The 21,014-nt window shown below is 55.0% G+C and overlaps 1 protein-coding gene across 1 annotated transcript in view; it reads left to right on the top strand.

Moving 5' to 3' along the window:
- GDPD5 (glycerophosphodiester phosphodiesterase domain containing 5) overlaps positions 1-21,014 on the top strand; it is a 67,843-nt gene that overhangs the window by 15,250 nt on the left and 31,579 nt on the right. Inside the window, exons 2-3 of the mRNA XM_040964441.1 lie at positions 7,472-7,548; positions 18,474-18,657. Of these exons, the coding sequence (XP_040820375.1) occupies positions 18,541-18,657 (117 nt within the window). The 5' untranslated portion in view covers positions 7,472-7,548; positions 18,474-18,540. The remainder of the gene's footprint in view (positions 1-7,471; positions 7,549-18,473; positions 18,658-21,014) is intronic.

Genomic DNA, 21,014 nt, shown 5'->3' with positions numbered 1-21,014 from the left:
GCAGCCTTGGGAGCACTCAGCAGGCAGCCTTGGGAGCACACAGCAGGTGGTCTTGGGAGCACATGGCGGGTGGCCTTGGGAGCACACAGCTGGCAGCCTTGGGAGCACTCATCAGGCAGCCTTGGGAGCACTCAGCAGGCGGTCTTGGGAGCACTCAGCAGGCGGTCTTGGGAGCACACAGCGGGCAGGCGGTCTTGGGAACACACGGCGGGCGGCCTTGGGAACACACGGCGGGCGGCCTTGGGAGCACACGGCAGGCGGCCTTGGGAGCACACGGCAGGTGGTCTTGGGAGCACACAGCGGGCAGCCTTGGGAGCACACGGCGGGCGGCCTTGGGAGCACACGGCAGGCGGCCTTGGGAGCACACGGCAGGTGGTCTTGGGAGCACACAGCGGGCAGCCTTGGGAGCACACGGCGGGCGGCCTTGGGAGCACTCAGCAGGTGTCCAGGTGCTCTCTAGTCCTTCCACGCCATTGGCAGGAGCCTGTGTTCCATGTTTCCCTTGTGTACCACCCTATGCCAGTAGTGCTGGCTCTAAATCCTGCCCAGTGGGAGTGCCCCCTCTTCTGTGCTACCTTCCTGGACCATGGCCCCTCCCCCTCTGCCTGTCTTCTTTCTCTCTACCCAAAGAGTGCGAGCAATTCTAAATGTTTATTTTTTGTGTGAAAAAGCTCCTAACGAACCTGGCCGCTTGAAGTGTGTTGGTCATCAGTGGTAGCTGCATCCACGCTGTGGTAGAAGGACTAAGGAGCTCCCTCTGTTGGCTTGTGGTACTAGGGGTTAACCCCATGCCTGTTCACAGCTTTTCCCTGTTTCCCCTGGCAACCACTCTTGTTGTTAAAATTTTATTTATTTAAGAGGGAGGGAGGGAGAGAGAGAGAGAGATTGGGAGAGAGAGGGAGATTGAGAGAGAGAGGAGAGATTGAGAGCGAGCTCACACCTGCTGGCTCACTTTCCAGATGTCTGCAACGCAGGGGCCCCAGCTAGGAGCTGGAAGCTTAATGCGGGTCTCCCACGTGGCTGTCAGGAACTCAATTCTTTGAACCATCACCACTGCCTCCCGGGGTCAGGGGCAAGCTCAAGCACTCTGCTGTGGGATGCGGGCGTCTTAGCAGCAGTGCCAAGTGTCTGTCCACATTCTGTTTCTGTCCCTGTGGAATTGATGACAATTCGGGGTGTCTCTTGTTAGCAGAGTCATACTAGGACATTGAACTCTGTGTCCTCTACAGTGTCAGGGCCGGGGCAGGTGGGGAGCAGGGAGAAGAGGAGGCCCTCTGAAGAACTCTGTGGGTGTCTAAGGTGCGCGGCACCTGCTGGGCTCCTTCCACCACCTGACTTCTCCCAAGGCTGTGGACCGTGGAGCTGCTTGTGATGAAAGGCCCTGTCGGACACATTTGCAAGGTGCAGCCTCAGCCAAGGTCCCTGGCTGTGCACCAGGGGGCTGATGCTTTTGCTCACTATTGTTCTCTCATTCTCTGGTCTATTTCTTCCTTCGTTTGTTTAACAGCGACTCCCTGAAACTGTTGTGGGCTGGGAGACCAGGCTGGCTTTGGTGGCTGTGAGCAGTGTGATTTCAGGGACACTGTGGCTTGGGCTCAGGCCCTGGCTCCACCAGCTCCTAGCTCAGTGGCTGAGGTTCTTCCAGGAGTAGGGAGAATGAGTCAGAAGCCCAAATTTCATCAAGTTCTCCCACGTGGGTGTCAGGGACCCAAGTACTTGAGCCATCACCTGTTGCATCAGCAGGAAGCCACATCAGAACTGAAGCTGAATCACAAATCAGTTCTACATGCTCCTATGTTGGATGCAGGTGTCCAAAGCCATACCTGTGCCGAACAGTGTCTCTGAGATAGGAGTTGCAGATGAGGTAGATCAGGTAGCTCGGGGTTAGGATGTCCTGGGGTGATGGCTGGAATAGTGAGCAGGCATCCAGGGCCTTCTCTCCCTGTGTCTCCGGCTTCCTGTCTGTATGACTTACTGGGCTCTCCCACGATATGACAGCCTATTTGGACAGCATTCTTTGGCAACTCAGGCCCCCAGCAGGAGTAGCCTCTAGTGACCTCCCCATGGTAGTCTCCTGTTGACAGTGAGGCTGTGGGGAGTCACACTGTGAGATGTGCACACGGAGGTGGGCTGGCAGCCCCCCAGCTGCCACGGATGTCTCTGGAGCGTTAAAGGAGTTAGACTCAGGAAAAGTCCAGAACAGTGTCTGGGCATTGGAAATAGAGCCGAGGGTGTCTTGGACCATTGGCCATGCACTTGAGGACCTGGCTGTCTTGCATTTGGGTTCTGAGGGATCTGTAAGAGCTCAGCCAGGCAGAGGCAAATGGGAAGGCCCTCCCATGCAGGTGGGTTTTGCTGTGCGCAGGTGTAGAGCTGGAGACAGGCTCACTGGGGTGATAAGTGAGAAAGGCCCCTAGCTGGTGGACAGGAGGCAGAGCAGGGGCCATGAGGGGTGGTTGTTAGCCCTGCTGAGGCCCTCCCCTGGAACCTAGCCAGGCTGCAAGGGAGGGTCCCAGGAAATAGAAACCCCACAGACCCTGCAACCATGCCACCTGGTAGACCAGCTCCAGGGAGGCTCCGCCCAGCCCCAGCCCAGGCCCTGTACCCATTGGCTGGGCGTTCTTCCTCTGGTCTCCCCCCCTGTGGTCTGTTCCCACCCGGTGAACTTGGTTGGCCCTGCCTGGTGGAGCCAGGCCCATCGCCGGCAGCAGCCGGCGTCTGTCCGTGTTTTCACAACTTGTTTTGCTTGAAGTCCGCCTGCATTCCCCGCATGTCAGACCCGCCCTGATTCACGAGATTGACCACAACAGGGGCCGCGCCAAGGGGAGCCAGACCAGGGCTTAGTCATCTCGTTGGATCTGTGGACTCTGCCTTTCTTCCAGGCAGAGGAGGAGAAGGGAAGTCAGTGTGGAAGACCAGGAGGGCAACGCAGTAGCGGGGGACATCAACAGGCCTAGAAGATGCAGGTGGTGGACCGGGGTGGTGGGCAGCAGTTGGTGTTGTGGCTTTGCATCTGGCACTCACACTCTGTATAAGCCTCTGAGGTCACGGAGCTCCAGATGCCCCACCTCCACAGAGCTCACCACAGCTTCCTTACAGCTGTCAGGCTTGGGTGACACACATGTAGACCCTGACTGCAGGATTCCTGTGAAAGTGATTTATTAAAACTGCTAAAGGGTGGAGACATAGAAAGAGGAGGAGAGAGGCAAGAGGTTACTGCAGGCAGTGCCCAGGCAGGCAGCTTCGGTTCAGGCCCACTGAGGAGATCCAGGAGCAGTGTGGGTGACAGCCCAGGGTGACCCTCCCTGGGAGCGGGGAGGGGAGGTTGAGCTCTGCCTGCACAGTCATGGGTGGGGGGCTGTGTTGGGGAGGGATATGCCATTAGGGAAATTGAGGGAAGCTGCTTGTGTGAGGGTCCCAGGGGATATGGATGTAGCAAGTTGGTGTCTGCCCTGGAGAGGCCAGTGTGGGTCGTGTAAGATAAAGCATGGAGGGTGCCGGACAGGTGTTTGGCATGGCAGATAAGGCACCGGGGTGTCACATGGGAGTGTAGGGGCTCCACTCCTGTTGCTGGCTCCTGATCCCACCTCCCTCCTATCGCAGTCCCTGGGAAGCAGGGGTTAATGGTTCATGGAATTGGGTTCCTGCCACCACTAGGATGACTTGGTTTGGGCTCACAGCTCCTGGCTTTGGTCCAGCTCAGATCTGGTCATTGAGGGCAATTAGGGAGTGAGCCAGGGGTTGGCAGCTCTTTCTCTCTCTAATAAGTACATTTAAATGTTTTTAAAGAAGATGTTTTTTGTTGACTTTGAAAGACAATGAAGGAGAGACAGAGATCTCCCATCTGCTGTTTCATTTACCCTATAGCTACAGTGTCTGTTACTGGGCCAGGCTGAAGTCAGAAGTTAGGAGCTTCTGTTATGTCTCCCATGTGGCTGGCATGGACCCAAATAGTTGAGCCATCTTCCGTCTTCTGCTGCTTTCCCAGGCCATTGACTGGACCTGGATGGGAAATGGAGCAGCTGGGGCATGAAGTGGCTTCCATATGGGATGCTGGTGTCACAGGCAGTGGATTTCACCAGCCCCAGTAAATACTTCTTTCTTAAGGATTTATTTTCATTTTTTTTTTATTGGAAAGTCAGATATACAGAGAGGAAGATCTTTCAACTGTTAATTTATTCCCCAAGCGACCTCAATGGCTGGAGCTGAGCCCATACGAAGCCAGGAGCCAGGAGCTTCTTCCGGGTTTCCCACGTGGGTGCAAGATCCTAAATCTTTGGGCTGTCCTCAACTGCTTTCCCAGGCCACAAACAGGGAGCTGGATGGGAAGCTGGAAGCTGGATGGGAAGCAGGGCTACCAGGATTAGAACCAGCACCCATATGGGATCCCAGTGTATGCAAGGCAAGAACTTTAGCCACTAGGCTACTGCGCTGGACCCAATAAATACTTTCTTTTAAGATTTATTTATTTTGGGCCCGGCGCAGTGGCCTAGCAGCTAACGTCTTCACCTTGAATGCACCGAGATCCTATATGGTCGCTGGTTCTAGGTGCCTGGACTGGCTAGGGAGCCCAGGCTAGATCTGAGAGGCCATGATCCCCTTAAGCCTGTGGCTGACTCCACCCAGGAGGCTACGTGTGGGAGGGTCGGCTTGGGGAGCCAGGGAGTCCTGCAACCCAGACAGCTCATTTGGTAAATCCATCAAAGAAAACCCATTTTGTTTTCCTGTGTGACAAATCACACCTTTATACTGAAAACTGAAACACGCATGCTAAGTTATGGCTGCTTATAGCTAAACGTCACAGAAGATCAAGGATGTTTGACCCACCATTGCCTCTGCCTGGGTGTGGGTTGATGGGGAGAGACGCTCAGCAGTCTGGAAGTGGCTGCTGGGGTCAGCGTGGTGCCGCTGCAGGTGCTGTGCAGGCAGAAGGCGTCCTCCTCCTCATACAAGATTCCCCCCCGCCTCGCCCTCTGCAGCCACTTACTAACCTGGAGCTTCACCAGTTCTGGAGAGAAGTTTTGAGTCCTTCTGATCAGAGATGTGGAGAGGAGTTCAGCTGGGGCCTGGGTCTCCGGGGAGGCGGGGCTTGGGACTGGGGACTCATGGGTGTTGTATATCCAGGCCGCCGTCTGTTCTCAGCTCTGCTGGTGCGTGTGGCATATGCAGCTCGCAGCGCTGGCCTCTTTGCCCATGGTACTGGGGTACATGGGTACATGGTACTGGGGGTGGATCATTTTGCCAGTGAGACAGTCTCTATCATAGATGATGACAGATCTTGTTTGTTTGTTTTAAGATTTATATATTTTTATTGGAAAGTCAGATATACAGAGAGGAGAAAAGATATAGAGGATGATCTTTCGTCTGCTGATTCACTCCCTAAGTGGCCATAATGGCCAGAGCTGAGCTGATCTGAAGCCAGGAGCCAGGAACAACTTCTGGGCATCTCACATAGGTGCCAGGTCCCAAGGCCCTGGGCTGTCCTTCCTCTACTGTTTCCCCAGGCCACAACAGGGAGCTGGATGGGAAGAGGGGCCACTAGGATTAGAACCTGCATTCACATGGGATCCTGGTGCATGCAAGGTAAGGACTTTAGCCAGTAGGCTACTGTGCTGGGCCCCATATGACAGATTTTACAGTACAGCTCCAGTGATATCCAGGCATCCTACCTCACTGATGCCATTCATAAATCTGTTTGTCTATTCATGTAAAACCCTCTGATCACATGCTGCCATCCCTGACTGTCCCACAGATGAGGGGACTGGGGCTCAGAGAAGGACACTGATTAACCTGATCTTGCACAGCCAGTCCATGGCAGAAAAGCCCCTTGGCCTAGGGTCGTAGATGCCACGTTGGCATGTCATGTAAATTCCTACCGGTTTCTTCCTTTGCTGCATCAGCTTCTACTACTGCACCAGGACCCTGGGTGACCCCGAGCTTGATGGCTCCCCAAGGCTTTGGGCTTGTGCTGGGAAGCCGCGGGGGTGGGGCCAGGATAGGGATGGGGGCAGTCTCCACCTCCACCACCATGACACGTCTCGTTTCAAGGGGCTGGGACCCTGTGGAGGATCTTGGCGTGTTGTCTGTCTGTCTTAAAGGTTTATTTTATTTATTTTTTATTGGAAAGTCAGATATGTAGAGGAGGAGAGACAGAGAGGAATATCTTCCATCCATTGATTCACTCCCCAAGTGGTTGCAAAGGCCAGAGCTGAGCCAATCCGAAGCCAGGAGTCAGGAGATTCCTCTGGGTCTCCCACATAGGTGTAGGCTCCCAAGGCCTTGGCCCATCCTCAAGTGCTTTCACGGGCCACAGGCAGGGAGCTGGATGGGAAGCGGGGCTGCCAGGATTAGAACCTGCACCTATATGGGATCCCAGCGTGTCAAGGCAAGGACTTTAGCCACTAGGCTACCATGCTAGGCCCAGCACTTTGTCTTACCACGCAGTGCCACACTCATGGAGGCGTGGACTTGGGTTTCTGGCACCAGCTGTCTGGTGACTGTCTCTAGTCCTAGCCCTTCTCTGGGCCCCATGGGGGACTCAGGAGAGCTCGGTGGCTGTGCAGTTTGGTGCTGGCAGGAGTTATGTGACGAGATTTGGCTTTGCTTTCTGACTGTGTTGCCTTGTTGGGAGCATATGCCTCTGAGAAGCCTGAAATGACAAATCTTGCAGTACTCACCTCCACATCCATGCTGTGAAGTAGCTTTTTATTATGGAAACACAGAGAGGTCAGCGAACTTTCCCAGGGACACACAGGATGAAGGGGAATTCTCTCCTAGTTCGCCCCTCCCTCTGCATCTTCTACCTCTTCTGTTCTGGCTATTCACGCGGAGGCTCCTGGCCCTGCAGCCCTCGCGTTCCCTTGGGTCAGCTCGGGCCTAGCTGAGACCTACTGCGTCAGGTGCATCATAGCTGGGTCCCCAGGTGTGTGCGCATGTGCATGGCGGGCTACACCCCAGCCTATTTGTATCCCCGCTGCCCCTTTGGCATCCTCATGGAGATGAAGGCAATCAGTGTATGTTCCTAGCCTGTGACATGTCAAGCATTAGGGACATGGAAACCCAGGAACTGGCAGTGCAGGGACATAGGCCTGCGTGGCTCTGGAGTCTGTGTCTCAGTAGCTGAGGTCAATGTCTCAGCTGTCTCCAAGCCCAGCCCTGTCCACCCATGGCCTGAGACGGAGTGAGTCTCCTGCTGGCATGGGGCTCTGGGTCCCACAGGCTGGGGCAGAGTTCTCGTCCAAGCCTTGGCTCCGCTCTGCCTCTCTGAATGGCATAGGCGGAGCCCTGGCCCTGCCAGGTTCATGGTCCCCCTGTCCAGGTCAGGTCTGAGACTAGCCGCCATCCATCATGGGGTCTCACGTCTGGCACGGGGAGGGCACAGGGCAGGGCTCGCTAAGTGCCAGCTGAGACAGCCTCAGGCAGGGTGGAGAGATACAGGGTCTCACAGCGTTGGTCTTCCTTGTCCCCTCAGCTCTGCCAGTGACAGGACATCCCTGCTGTGTGGAAGCTCCCAGGAGCCAGCTTACTGCCACTGCTACCTTCTTCCAGGTAAGAAAATAAGAAAAAAGAAAAGAGAGAAAGGGGTGAGGGGAGGGAGAGGGAGCTGGAGACAGGTTCTGGAGAGCAGTCGCTGGAGCTAAATCAGGGTGGGCCTGTCCCATGGCGGAAGCCTGCGGTTCATGGCAAAGAGGTGAGAGGAGCAGGAGTTGTTATCCCATTGCACAGACAAAGAAAACCTGAAGCTGTAGGAGGAGGTGTTTCTTCCAGCCCTGCATGCGTGAGGGGCCTTCAGACAGCCCATGCAAACTGCAGGTATGTAAAAGCCATGCATGCGTTTCAAAATGTTTTGTGCTAGAGTAAACTTGCTTTTTGATTTTATTTTGCCATGAACTCTACTTCTTTACATTTTTTTAGAAAATGATTTATTTTATTTATTTGAAAGAGAGAAGTACAGAGGCAGAGGGAGAGACAGAGATCTTCTGTCTGCTGGCTCACACCCCACATAGCCATAGTGGTGTGCCAGTCGGATGCCAGGGGTTTCTTCCAGGTCTCCCACATGAATGGTAAGAGCCTAAGAACTTGGCCCCATCTCTGCTGCTTTGCTAAGTGCATTAGCAGGGAGCAAGACTGGGACTTGAACCAGCACTCACGTAGAATGCTGGCTTCGTAGGCAGTGGCTTAACCCACCAGACCACAGTGCTAGTCCATGCCACCAACTTTTTACAGTGTCCCCCTCTTGGCTCGTTGGCTGCCTGGGGCTGGTGCCATACTGACCCTACTTCATAGATGACAAGTCCTGTGGGAAATGCGTGTGTCCGTGTCCCAAGCCTGGCCAGCTGGCCTCCGTGTCACCTCTCTGGCTGACTGTTCCTCCCAAGCCAAGTATTAACTCTCTTCTTGACCTCCACTTTGGGGATTTGATGGGTTTACAACTTCAGGAAATTATTGTATTTTAATTTTAGTCTTCATTTATTTGAGAGGGAGATAGATCTCCCATCTGCCAGTTAACTCCCCAAACACTTGCAATAGCCAGGTCTGGGGCAGGCAGAGCCAGGAGCTCCACACAGCTCACATGTGGGTGAACCATGATCAACTGTCTTCCCCTAGAGGAAGCTAGAGGCGGGGATTTTACCCAGGCACCGGGATAAGGCACCCAAGCATTTCAACCGACAGTCCTAACTGTGAGGCCAAAACTTATTCCCCCCCCCCCCGCCAGGATTTGTATTTGAACACAACATCCTGGAGAAACTGATGCTTCAGCCAAAGGAATGAGTGGCTCATGGCAGAATCAGGGTCCTCCACCCAAGGGACTAGCTTGGACCCTTACGTTGGACCAGTGGCTCCTGGCCCTTCCTCATCCACCTCTGCTGAGGGTGGGTTTTCCTGGTCACCCAAGGGAGACCTGTGCATTTGAAAGAGAAGAGTATGCAACCCCAGGTTCTCAGAGGTGCCTGGAAGCAGAGACTAGAAAGGACCAATGTGCACATCTGGGATGACCCTGGCTTCCTGGGCTCAAATCGAGGCTGTCTGATGCCAGATGTTGTACGGAAGTATGCAGGCAGGCATCCGAGGTGTGTGTGTCAGGGCCAATAGCTCACTGGGACTTCCTGAAGATGGGGAGGATGCTGATGATTATAAAGAGGCCAAGCATGGGTGTGTGAGGTACTCTGCCTGGGCTCCTCTGCCTGGCTCCTCACCCTCCTGGAGCACTCAGCTGGCTTTCCTGCTCCATCTGAGGACTCTCTGGTAGCAGGCCCAAGTGCAGGAACCTGCCCCACCCCACGACCCTGCCATATAGGGACCCCTGCAGCAGGGATGAGGTGGGGGTCCAGGCTCCCCTCACCCCAGGCAGTGCCACAGGCACAGTAGACCCAAGCCTCAGCCTGGTAGGTGAGGCAGCCCTGGAGGCAGATGATGACCAGGCCCTGGGCCCCAGGACCACTCTCAGGGAATCTGCTGGGCCAGTTGAGTCCACAGGGGTGAGGCAGTGTGCTTCCCACTGTGTGTGGTGGTGGTCAGGGGGATGGGACAGCTCAGACCCAGGTCTGCACAGGGTCCTCAGAGGGCCCAGCCTGGCCAGAGCTGGGAGGTAGTGAAGCTACCCTGGTGCACTGTGCTGAGGGGGGCTAGCCATGTTAGGGTCGGGCCGGCAGGTGTTGCTGAAGAAGCACCTGGAAGGCCCATTCCATCTGTAGCCACACCTGCCTATCTTCCCAGCCCTTCCTAACCCCCACATCCTGTGGTATAGCATCTATGCTACTGGCTGTAAATGGATGCAACCAACCATCATTCAAGGGGTCAGAAACTTGGCACTGATGCATGGCCCTGGGAAAAAATCTGTCAGATTCCACTTCTGCCCCACCTCCATCCCACAAAGATGGTGCCTGTTTCCCTGGGACCCAGAAGAGGCATCTGAACAAAGCCAGCTTGGCCACTGTGCCTAAGTTAAGGGCCCCTTGGCGGGGGGATTGGGATCACCACCCTGGGATGAGAAGGTGACTGGAGGTCTCTACTCCCCATGCTCCCAGGCTGGCCTGCAGGGGGACGTTGGCTGGCTCTGCCAGTGCCAAGGGAAGAGGGGCAGGGCAGGTACTCCTCCTCTCCCATGTCCTGGTTGTCTGGAAGGAGCAGCATGCTGTGCAGGAGAGGAGGGGCCTGTGGCTGGGAGTGTGCAAGCTGTTGGCTATGCTGGGGCTCCAATACTGGGAGCCACCCAGGCAGGGGGGCCGGGGGCAAAGGCACTGGGGTTTTCAGGGCTGCTTCTGAAGTGCTGCTCATGTTGCTGTGTTTCTGTGAATCCATTTTAAAAAAAATTTATTTGTTTTTATTGCAATATTAGATATACAGAGAGGAGGAGAGACAGAGAGGAAGATGTTCCGTGCTCAGATTCACTCCCTAAGTGACTGCAACGGCCAGAGCTGTGCCAATCCAAAGCCAGGAGCCCAGATCCTCTTCCGGGTCTCCAATGTGGGTAGAGTCCCAAGGCTTTGGGCCGTCCTCGACTGCTTTCCCAGGCCACAAGCAGGGAGCTGGATGGGAAGCTAGGCAGCCGGGATTAGAACCAGCATATGGGATCCTGGCACATTCAAGGCAAGGAATTAGCCACTAGGCCATTGTGCTGGGCTCTTTTTTCTTTTCTTTTCTTCTTCTTCTTCTTCTTTTTTAGTTATTTATTTGAAAAGCAGAGGGTGAGAAAGGAAGTGATCTTCCATTGACTGGATCACTCCCCAAATACCCACAATGGCCAGTGCGGGCCAGGTAGAACACTGGGGCCTGAAACACCATCCAGGTCTCCCACATGGGTGGCAGGGGCTGAGTACTGGGGCCATCTTCTGCTTCCAAGATACATTAACTGAAAGACAGATAGGAAGCAGAGAAGCCAGGATTCAAATTGATGCGGATGCCAGAGTCGCAGGTAGTGGCCGTATTGTAGGCCCTAGTGCATGCTGAAGGGGCAGGGGCCATGGTGCTGCAAACGAAGGTGCTGCCTGCGATGCTGGAGTCCCATAGCAGCACTGATTTGAGTTACAACTGCTCCTCTTCCAATCCATCTCCCTGCTAATGAGCCTGGGAAAGCAGCGGAGGCTGGTCCTAGTGTTTGGACCCCGATCAACCGTGTAGAAGATCCTGAGGCAGATTTAGCCTGGCCCAGTCCTGGCCATTATGGCATTGGGATAGGAAATCAGTTGATGGAATGTACATCTATCTTTGTCTCTAACTTTGCCTTTCAAATGACTCACTAAATAATAATAATAAATAATAATAAAGGACTGAGGAACAGGGCTTTGGAACACTTTGGAACAGGGCTTTAGTCACTGGTTAGGAGCCCCCCCCCACCCCCCGCCAAATCATATCAGAGTTCCTAGATCCCGTCCCACTGCTCCATTTCCAGTCTAGCTTCTTGCTGATGCACATCCTGGGAGACAAGAGATAGTGGAACATAACCACCCACATAAAAGCCCCACATGGAATCCTGGGCTCTTGACCTCAGCCTAGGCCAGCCCTGGCTGTTGTGAACACTTGGGGGAGTGAGACAATAGAAGGAAGATTTCTCCATCTTTATGTCTCTCAAATAAATCATGATGTTCTTTCCCGTCCTGCCCCCCGCCCCCAAGATTTATTTATTTTTATTTGCAAAACAGATTTGAGACAGAGAAAGAGAGAGAACATCTTCCATCCCAGTGGTCCATTCCTCAAATAGCCACAACAACCGGAGCTGAGCCTGTCCAAACCAAGAGCAGGGAGCTTCTTTCATGTTTCCCATATTAGTACAGGAGCCCAAGGACTTGAACCATCTTCCACTGCTTTCCCAGGTCGTCAGCAAAGGGCTGGATGGGAAGTGGAGCAGCATGGACAAGAACTGGTGCCCACATGGGATGCTGGTGCCACAGATGAAGGATTAGCTGGCTACATCCCCATGCCAGCCCCTCATTAAGTTTTTTTTTTTTTTTTTTTTTTAAAGTTAGAGAGCAGCAAACATGTGCTTCATGAGCCTGAGATAGGGGGCAGATGGGAGACCGAGGCTGTGTATCCCAGGTAGGAAAGCAGCCCTTCCCACCAGGAGAAAGGGAGGAAGACCACTTCCTGTAGGGGAATCCACAGAGCCATCCGCCATCCCAGGACTCCCTTGGCCTCCTCCCAGGAGGAAGAGTCATCCAGGTTCTCTTGGGACAGAAGTATTGGGCAAACATAAGGCTCTGGCATTGTGCTGGAGAGAGCTTACTCCTGCCCCTGATGTGGCCTGATGTATTGCTGGAACACCCAGGCTGAGTGCACTTAGGCTCCAGCCACCGAGCAGCTTCTCCCTGTGGACAAGCAGGCAGGATGGGGGCCTGGGCCATGCTGCCCTGTTGCCGTTATCCTATCACAGCTGCCAGGCTGGTTTGAAACCAGGAGCGAGGTACTGCTGGGTCTCCTGTGCAGGTGTAGAGGCTTAAGTACTTAGCCATCCTCCACTGCGTTCCTATGTATATTAGCAGGGAGCGGGATTGGAAATGGAGCAGCCAGGATTCGAACCAGCACCTGTATGAGACACCAGCACTGCAGGTAGTGGCTTTATGTGCTATACCACAGCACTGGCCCACGTTACAAATTTTGAAAAAGAGGGAAGTTTTAAACTAACAGAAAAATCCAGTTGTGGAATCCAGAGCAGTCTCTTACATCCATCCTCCCCAGTCTCCCCTGTTCTTTTCATTTTGCTTTTGTGTGATACATTTGTTACAAATGATGGACCAAAAAAAAAAAAAATTAACCAAGACTGCTACATTGTAATTAGCTAAATCTCTTAGTTTAAGTTTGGGGTTATTCTTTGCCTTAGGCATTCCCTGCAGTGTGACAGATGTGTGCTGATGGATGTATGCCATTGTTATCCTGATGCTGATTTTATCCTAAAAACTCCCTGTCCCCACTGGTTTGCCTCCTCTCTGTCTGCCTTGAGCCCCTGGCACCCCCTCATCTCACTGCCACTGTGGTTTTGGCTTTTCTAGAAGTATGTGCAATTAGAGCCACACAATGTGTCATCTCTGGTTGACTCTGCCTCTTCCCCACCTCACCAGCATGCTGCTGAGGCTTCTCCATGGCTGGGTTACCTGTTCTGGTGTCAAGTAATATTCCAGTGCAAGCATGTCCCACCGCTCGTTTTCCCATTCACCACAGCCACACCGTATTTTTAATCTGCAAAGACTGTTGGCCTGTACTCTGGAAGATTGCCAACAGGAGGTCCTACCTGTCCCATACTCAGCATGGTACCCAGCCCAGCTCCATGTCACCCCCAGGTGGCCCTGCAGCTGACCGCAGGACAGACAATTCCCGTTATGGCTTGAAGCAGCAGCGTGATGATCCTGTTAGTTCTACCATTTCTTGGACACATTTGTCAAGAGCCTCAAACTAGCTGAGAACCGGGGACACAGGACTATCTTCTCACCTGTCAAGGCTGTGGGGTGCAAAGAGACAAAGCTGGGGTTAGTTGGTGTAGGGGACTCCCTGGGAAGAGAGCAGCGGTGAATGGCAGCACCTGTGGGCCCTGGAGACCCGCTCCAGGAGGAATGGAGAGGGCCCAGGAACAGCCCAGCTCCTCCGGCCTTTGTGCTCTCTGGGGCAGCTGCTGCTGGGCTTACACCACCTCCAGCCAAGTGGTTCATCTTCAATTGATTCCCAGACTCCACGCACTTAAAAACCAGCTCTGTTGAGATAAAACTCACATACCAAACAGTCCTTCCATTCAAGGCCGGCAGTGCCGCGGACTTTATCCACGGAATTGTGCAATCATCGCCACTGACTCCTGGGCATCCCCACTTCTGAGAAGAAAGGCTGCCCCTGGACACAGCCACTCCCCCATGCCCCGGGCCACCACCCCCTGACATTCACGAATCTGCTCACTGTCTCTAAATCTGCCTGTGTGGGCATTGCTGATGGGTGAGCCTATCCGCTCCCACCCTCTGACAACCCCTTTCCTTTGGCACACTATATCCCACATCTGTTTGTGGGTCAGCATGCGCTGGCCTCTTACTCCTTTTTGGTAGTAGGTATGGGCGCCAACTTAGGCTGTCCCAGCCAGCCCTCTCTTCTCCAGGGAGTAAAGTAAGACTGAGAGCTTGTGACTTGTGCTAGGTCACAAGCAAGTCACACTCGGGACCCTGGCCTTGACACCAGGTCAAACATAGGAAGACAAGCCAGCAGGGGCCAGTGAGAGCCAAGCAGCCTGGTGGTCCCCAGATGGAGGGGAGAGGTCCCTAGAGGGGTGTCCTCATCCCCTAGCCTCCACCCTCGCTCCCCAAGGGGGTGGGGGACAGTGTATACTGTCACAGGTGTGGACTCTTTGAAGGCCTTTCCTTGTGCAAACAGGAGGCTGTTTATGCTTAGAGCAGGGGCTGGGAATGCAGACAGGAAGCAGGTTCAAGCTGGGGAGAGGCTTTCTCTTGTCCCAGGGCCAGCAGGCCTCTTGGGAGGGGATTTCCTGGGAATGGGCTTGGAGAGTTTGATCAATGCTGAGAGATGCCATTAACCCCTGCAGAAAGCCACGGGCCAGTTCCTGCAGACACCCGGATGCCCTGGCAGCGCCAGGTAACCAAAGCCATGGGGAGGGATGTTACAGCCCAGGCAAGAGAATGTGAAGCAGGGAGAAAGGGGTTTGCTTCCAGTCAAGAGCAGGCTGGAAACTTGCCCAGAAATAGGAGGGTCTGGGAGTGTGTAGGCAGCTAGCCCCAGGCAGAGGCAGGGGGCACAGTTCCACTTCTCTCCCTTCCAGTTGGGGAGCAGAATCTCCGTTCCCAGGTGAGTTGGGACCCTTGGTTGTAGGGTCACAGCAGGGGTAAGGCTGTGGACAGGGAGGGGTCCATGGGGATGTGTCCCACGTCAGGGAATCCTGGGACAAGACTGTGCAGGCACAGGAGCCTTGGCTGGGCTGCCTCGCTCAGCACATCCACCTGCTGCCAGTCCCAGGCCTCACTTCCTTCTCTCCCCAAATACCTGAGAAGCAGCACAGCAAGGCTGCTGTGAGCCCTTCCACAGTCTCAGACGTGGCAGTGTGAGTGGAGACCAGAGAGGCCCCAACCCCAGTCAGGATCAGCTGCCTCCTGCCTTCCCTGAGGTGGGGTGCGGGGCATAGTCCAGGCCCTGATCTGCCAGGTGCACAAAGTGAGACAATCTGGCCCCTGGCTATGGGCTGAGGCCCTCCATCCCTGCTGGAAGGCCGCAAGTGTGGGAGTGCATGTGTGGGTGCACAAAGCTACCCCAGTCTGGGTTGCAATTAAACTGAGAGTGTCCTCCACAAATACTCAGCCCTGATTGCCTCTCCAGCCCCACAAGAGCTAAGCTGCAGGCAGTAACATCCCCATTCTATGCCCCATGGCCATTCCCTGGGCTCTGGCCCCTGGGTTTGACCCCCCACTACCCTCACCATGGGCCAGGTGTCATGTGCTCTGGTTGCTGCTGATGCACAGGCTGGGGCAGACACTTCCCAGCAGTTGGGGAGGCTCGCGGTTGTCACTCAGCCTTCCCAGGCAGCTCTAATAGGTCTTAGAGCTCCCCGCTGCCACAGCCTGGAGGCTGCAACCCCAGAGCTGAGGTTAGCATTCGGGTTGGGCAGGCAGAGGCCCCCAGTGGTCCCTAGTGGTGGAAGTGGTGAGTGGGCCTGAAGCCCAGCATGCGCCTCTGGGGCAGCCAGTGCACACTTAGTGGCATCCTCGGCCTCAGGTTACTGACCTCAGCTGTCTCCGGGAAGCAGGCTTCCGCTCTGCTCAGTGCCCACAGCTTCCTGCCCTCGGCAGACCTGGCTCAGCCTGGTCGGGGGCCTCAGAGCTCCTGTTTTCAGGGATCTACACATGCTTCCCACCAGTACCACCACCACCAGGAACAATTTCAGGCTGGATGGAAAGTAAAAGGAGGGCAGAGACCTGATGCAGGCTGCAGTGTGGAACAGTTGGCGGGCAGTGGGCTGAGTGGAGGGCCACCCACACCTTGTGCAGGTCCTGGTCTATGCAAGCTGCAGAATGGGCGAGTCCAGCAAGACAGCAAGCAGCCTTGAGGCTGCCGGGGCCCAGGCAGGAAGCCAGGGAGAGGGGCCTCTCAGTCTTTCCTCATATTCTCATCTTGCTCCTTCCCTCCCTGTAACTCTGCTTTTCAAATAAATAAAATAAATCTTTCAAAAATTAAAAATGGAGCACCCTATTTTTTTTTAAAGGGGTAAATTCTCCAAGAAAGTCCTTAAATGATTTGTTTATTTTGAAAAGTAGAGTAAGAGAAAAGGAAAACACAGAGATTTTCTATGCACTGGTTTATTCCACAAATGGCTGTAATTGCCAGGACTGGGCTAGGCCAAAGTCAGGAGCCAGGAACTCTGTCCAGGTCTCCCACGTGGGTGGCAGGAGCTCAAGCACTTGGGTTATCACCTGCTTTCCCAGACCATTAGCAAGAAATTAGATGGGAAACATAGCAATTGGCGCAGACACCACAAACAGTAGCTTTATATGCTATGCTGCAACATCAGCCTTTCAGAAGCTGTTTTAAGATTTATTTGTTTTATTTGAAAGGCAGCATTACAAAGAGAGGGAGAAACACAAAGAAATCTTTATTTGCTGATTCACTCCCCAGATGGTCACCAAGGCCAGAGCTGAGCCAGTCTGAAGCCAGGAGCAGGAGCTTATTCCTGGTCTCCTACATGGTTGCAGGGATGCAAGGACTTGGGCCATCCTCCACTGCTTTCCCAGGCCCATTAGCATAGAGCTGAGTTGGAAGTAGAGCAGGGCCCGACATGATGCTCAATGGTGAGCTTCTCACCTTGCACACACCAGTATCCCATATGGAGGCCAATTCCTGTCCTGGCTGCTCCATTTCCCATCCAGCTCCCTGCTTGTGGCCTGGGAAAACAGTTGAAGGCGGCCCAAAGCCTTGGGACCCTGCACCTGTGTGGGAGGTCCAGAAGAGGCTCCTGGCTCCAGATTGGCACAGCTCTGGCCATTGAGGCTGCTTGGGAAGTGAGTCAACAGATGGAAGATCTTCCTCTCTGTCTCTCCTTCTCTCTGTATATCTGACTTTCCAATATAAATAAATAAATAAATAAATAAATAAATAAATAAATAAATGGAGAAGTAGAACAGGCAGGACTTGAACCCGCTATGCCACAGCACCAAGCCATAAGAGAAAGTTCTATTCACTCCCTAAAAGTACTTAATGACTGGGGCTGGGCCAGGCCAAAACAAGTAGTTTCATCTGGGCCTCTGTAAGGGTACAGGGGCTCAGTCATTTGGGCTATCCTCTTTTGCTTTTGCAGGCATGTTAATAGGGAACTGCATCAGATGTGGAGCAACTAGAGCTCGAATCAGCCCCCATATGGGTTGCCAGCCCCACAGCTAGCAGCTCTACCTGATAAGTCACAGAGATGGGTCCTCCAAAAACCTTTCATGTGAATTCTATCACAAGGAAGTAATGTTATATCCTTCCAGGGGCTTCTGGAAGTATCAGTATATAAAAAAGCCTGGCTGTTCCTATCACTGTCCGGGAGAGGTTACCGTGTCTGTCTCATCCCTGTGGTCACTCAGGACTTCACATTCTGAAGGCCCCAAGCCAGGGGCTGAGTCCTTGGGGCTCCCCACGGCTATGTACCATCCGACAGGTCCCTGGGCCTCATCTGCCAGATGAACCCTCGGCATTCAGGTATCAGAGTGCAAGGGCACCTGGCTCAGGGCAGCAGCTGTGCCACGCCCACTGCCACCTGTGCACACGTGATCCTCCCTGGTCCTCAGCTGAGCCCCTCCCGTAGCCCCAGAGTACCAAGAAGGGTTAGGCCGCTGCCTCCCTGTGATAACACCCGCCCCCACCTGGCCAGCAGCTCCCTTGCCTGTAGCCTTGGCCCTGGGCAGCCAATGGAGCCCATCTCCAGAATGGCCAAGGGCGAAGTCTCTGTCTCTTTCTCACTCTCACTCAAAGCCTTGGTTTGTTCAGCTGTCAGATGGGTTTGGGACACAGCCTTTGATGCCTTACCTAAGTTTTGGCCATGAACTTGCTAAGGGAGTGTTTACACGGTGCCGGCTGTGTTGTAAGTGCTCCGCAGTTCAGAAGGCATTTCTGATCACTTACTTCGGAGTGCTGATTATGAAAGTCTCGTGTGCGACGCCCTGTTCTCTTTCTCGGGGAGATGGCAGAGAACAAGACAGACCTCAGTCCTTGCTGAGAAATTTACAGTACTGTGGGGATAGGCAGACAAGAAGCAAAGTAGAGAACCAAAACGCAGGATTGGAAAAAGGTAGCTGAGGATGGGGAGGGCGCCGAGGGGAGGGGTGGCTTCATAGAGGAGGGGAGCAGGGGAAAGAGGGAGCTTCCTAAGGGGAGAGCTGGCGACAGCAGCTGCCGTGTGCTAGGCTGGGGTGGCTGCAGGGAAGGGCTGGGCGGCTGGGACCCAAGCAGGCCTCTGGATATGAGAGCAGCCTCACCCTTCATGCCTCCCCTGCCTCACAGCCCCACGTTTCCTCCCACAGGACCAGCTGGAGGGCCTTGGCCTCAATGGGCGCCTGAGGGCCAGGCACCAGGGCCACAGGCGCGAGCATGGTCAGACACCAGCCTCTACAGTACTACGAGCCCCAACTGTGCCTCTCCTGCCTCACGGGCATCTACGGCTGCCGCTGGAAGCGCTACCAGCGCTCCCATGATGACACCACTCCGGTGAGCTGCCCTGTGCCAGCTTCAGAGGGAGCCTGCAGGCAGGGTGGGAGAGTTGGGCGGAGAGGGGAGTGTGCCAGCCCGAGGGTGGCAGTTGGGGTGTGTGTGTGGAGTGTGCATGTCAGGAGGTATACCAGTCCAAGGGTGGCAATCGGTATGTGGAGGGTCAGAGGGTGTGCCGGTCTGAGAGTGGCAGTCAGTGGAGGAGGGGTTGGGGTGGCAGCCCCAGGGTGGTAGTCTATTGGGGACATGTCTCAGCTCTGAGTGCTGTGTGGCTCTTGGCAGATGCATGACCCTCTACGACTGTGTAGCCCTCTGAGAAATGGGCCTGTGGTCATTCATTCCTTGATCTAGCTGGCCAGGTAGGCAAGGCAACGACAGAGCTGTTGCTAAGTCTGGCAGCATTGGAGGCTGGGCTGCTCCAAGGCAGGAAGTGGGCAGCTGGGTGGGGCTGGAGGAGAGGTTGGGAGAGGTGAGTCCCAACGCCCCTGGAGCCTAGAGCCTAGCACAGCATGACTGGCCATGGCCTGGCGCCCAGGCCTGGTCACCTGAGCCCCCGGCCCTGTGAAGCTGGCAGCAGGTGCTGAAACGGATAAAGAGGCCTCCCCCAGAGGCGGCTCCCCTGTCCCCCGGGTGCTGTCAGCCAGCGGATCTGGTTTCCTCTCTGAAGGAACCCAATTCCTACTGGGTGTTTATCTAAGAGCTTTGCTGCCTGGAGAAAGGCTTTGGCTCCTCCCTCCTGCAGCTCTGAACAAAGAGGCCAGTGGCGCCCAAAGGCCCAGCGGCTCTCAGGCTGGGCGCCCAGGATGGGGAGGTCCAGGAAGCTTGTCTGCCCACCTGCCTGCCTGGCAGTGCTGGCATTGAGCAAGCCCAAGTTATGCCCTGGGAACTTGGAGAGAGGCAGGCCATGCCCACCTAAGGCTACAGAGCAGGCAGGCCCTGGCAGTGTGGGGACTGGAGCCCCTGGCCCCCTTGGCAGCACTCCCAGTAGCATCCTGGGGATTGTACCTTCTCCAACATGGGTGCAGGACTTCCCCATGGTGGGGCAATCTGACATCTAGTGAGCTGATGGGCTCAGTGGCCTGGCGGCTCCCTCACCTGTCAGGGCAAGAATGGGAGGTGGGAGGAGCCAGCAGGACCGGGTGTGCCTTGGCAGATGTCACTCCCTGGCCCGCTCTCCTCTTCTGAAATGGGAGGGGCTTGTGGGCTAGTGACTTCAGGGTTTCAGGCCCCTCTGTTTCACTCCCCAGAGGGGCAAGGTGCAAGCAGCAGGCCCGCACCTCGTCTGAAAAGGTAGGAGCTGGGCTGGGACTGACCCTTCAGCATGGTCAGTGTGTACGGATAGTCATCTGTCCGTGCTCCTCCCCACAGCCCGGAAATTCCTCATGTGCACACAGGAGCCAACAAGGATTGTGTGTGACCTTGGTTATCCCAGTCTGCAGGACCAGACTCAGCTGAGGCTCCAGGAGGGATATAGAGGTGTAGAGAAGGTGAGGGACTAAGCCTTTTGCCATGGGGCAGCCACTGGAGGGAAGCCTGCCGTGCACCAGAGGCTGGAAGGGATATGACAGCTCACGGCCCAGGCTGGAGGACAGGGGCTGGCCCGGAACTGGAGCTGTGGCAGCCCTGCAAGCGCCCAGACCTGCCACGCCAGGTTTAGGGCCCAGGCTGATGGGGCAGCAAGAGCAGGAGTAGCCAGGCTGGTGAGCAGGGGATGGGCTCTTGCTGCAGCGCCTGCCCACAGAGGAGGTGAGCTCACCTCGGGTGCTGGGACTTGCAGCTGAGGACATGCCCCTCCTCCCACTTCCTGGGCTCCCTGCCCTCATCCTCTTCTGCTTCCTCTGCCCAGCCCCACTCCCCTGCCACCGCAGCTGGGCCTGACAGAGGGAAGCAGTGATCTGCTGGTGCCCAGGAAGGGTGCCATGAGGACAGCCCTGAGGGAGGGAGCTGCTTCAGGCTCAGCGCTGGAGGAGGTACTTCTCTGCAAGGGGGTATATGGGTTCCACTAAGGGCCGTGCCCCAACCCTGCTCTCTCCCACCTGCACTTGTATCTCTCTAGGCCTCATCTGTGCAACAGGACAGCTGACTGAATGACAGATGGCCGAGTCACAGAAATGGCTTTTTCTTGTCCTTAGGCTGTGGCATGAGGAGGACAGGAACAGCCATGGAGCACCCACCATGTGCAGGAGCAGACACTGGCCATGTATTACCCTTGTCCGCTCTTAAGCACTGGTTACTGTGGGCCAGGGTGAATTGTGTGCCCATTATGTGGAAGGAGAAATCAAGACCAGGAACCATTAGACAGGGAGCCAGAGACTTCAGCACAAGCCTCAGGAGGACGGTGAGGGTGTGGAGGTCAC

Source organism: Ochotona curzoniae, unplaced genomic scaffold, assembly GCF_017591425.1.
Source record: "Ochotona curzoniae isolate NIBS_2020 unplaced genomic scaffold, NIBS_Ocur_1.0 scaffold_3223, whole genome shotgun sequence".
Lineage (NCBI taxonomy): Eukaryota > Metazoa > Chordata > Mammalia > Lagomorpha > Ochotonidae > Ochotona > Ochotona curzoniae.
This window is presented reverse-complemented; position numbering and strand designations above follow the sequence as displayed.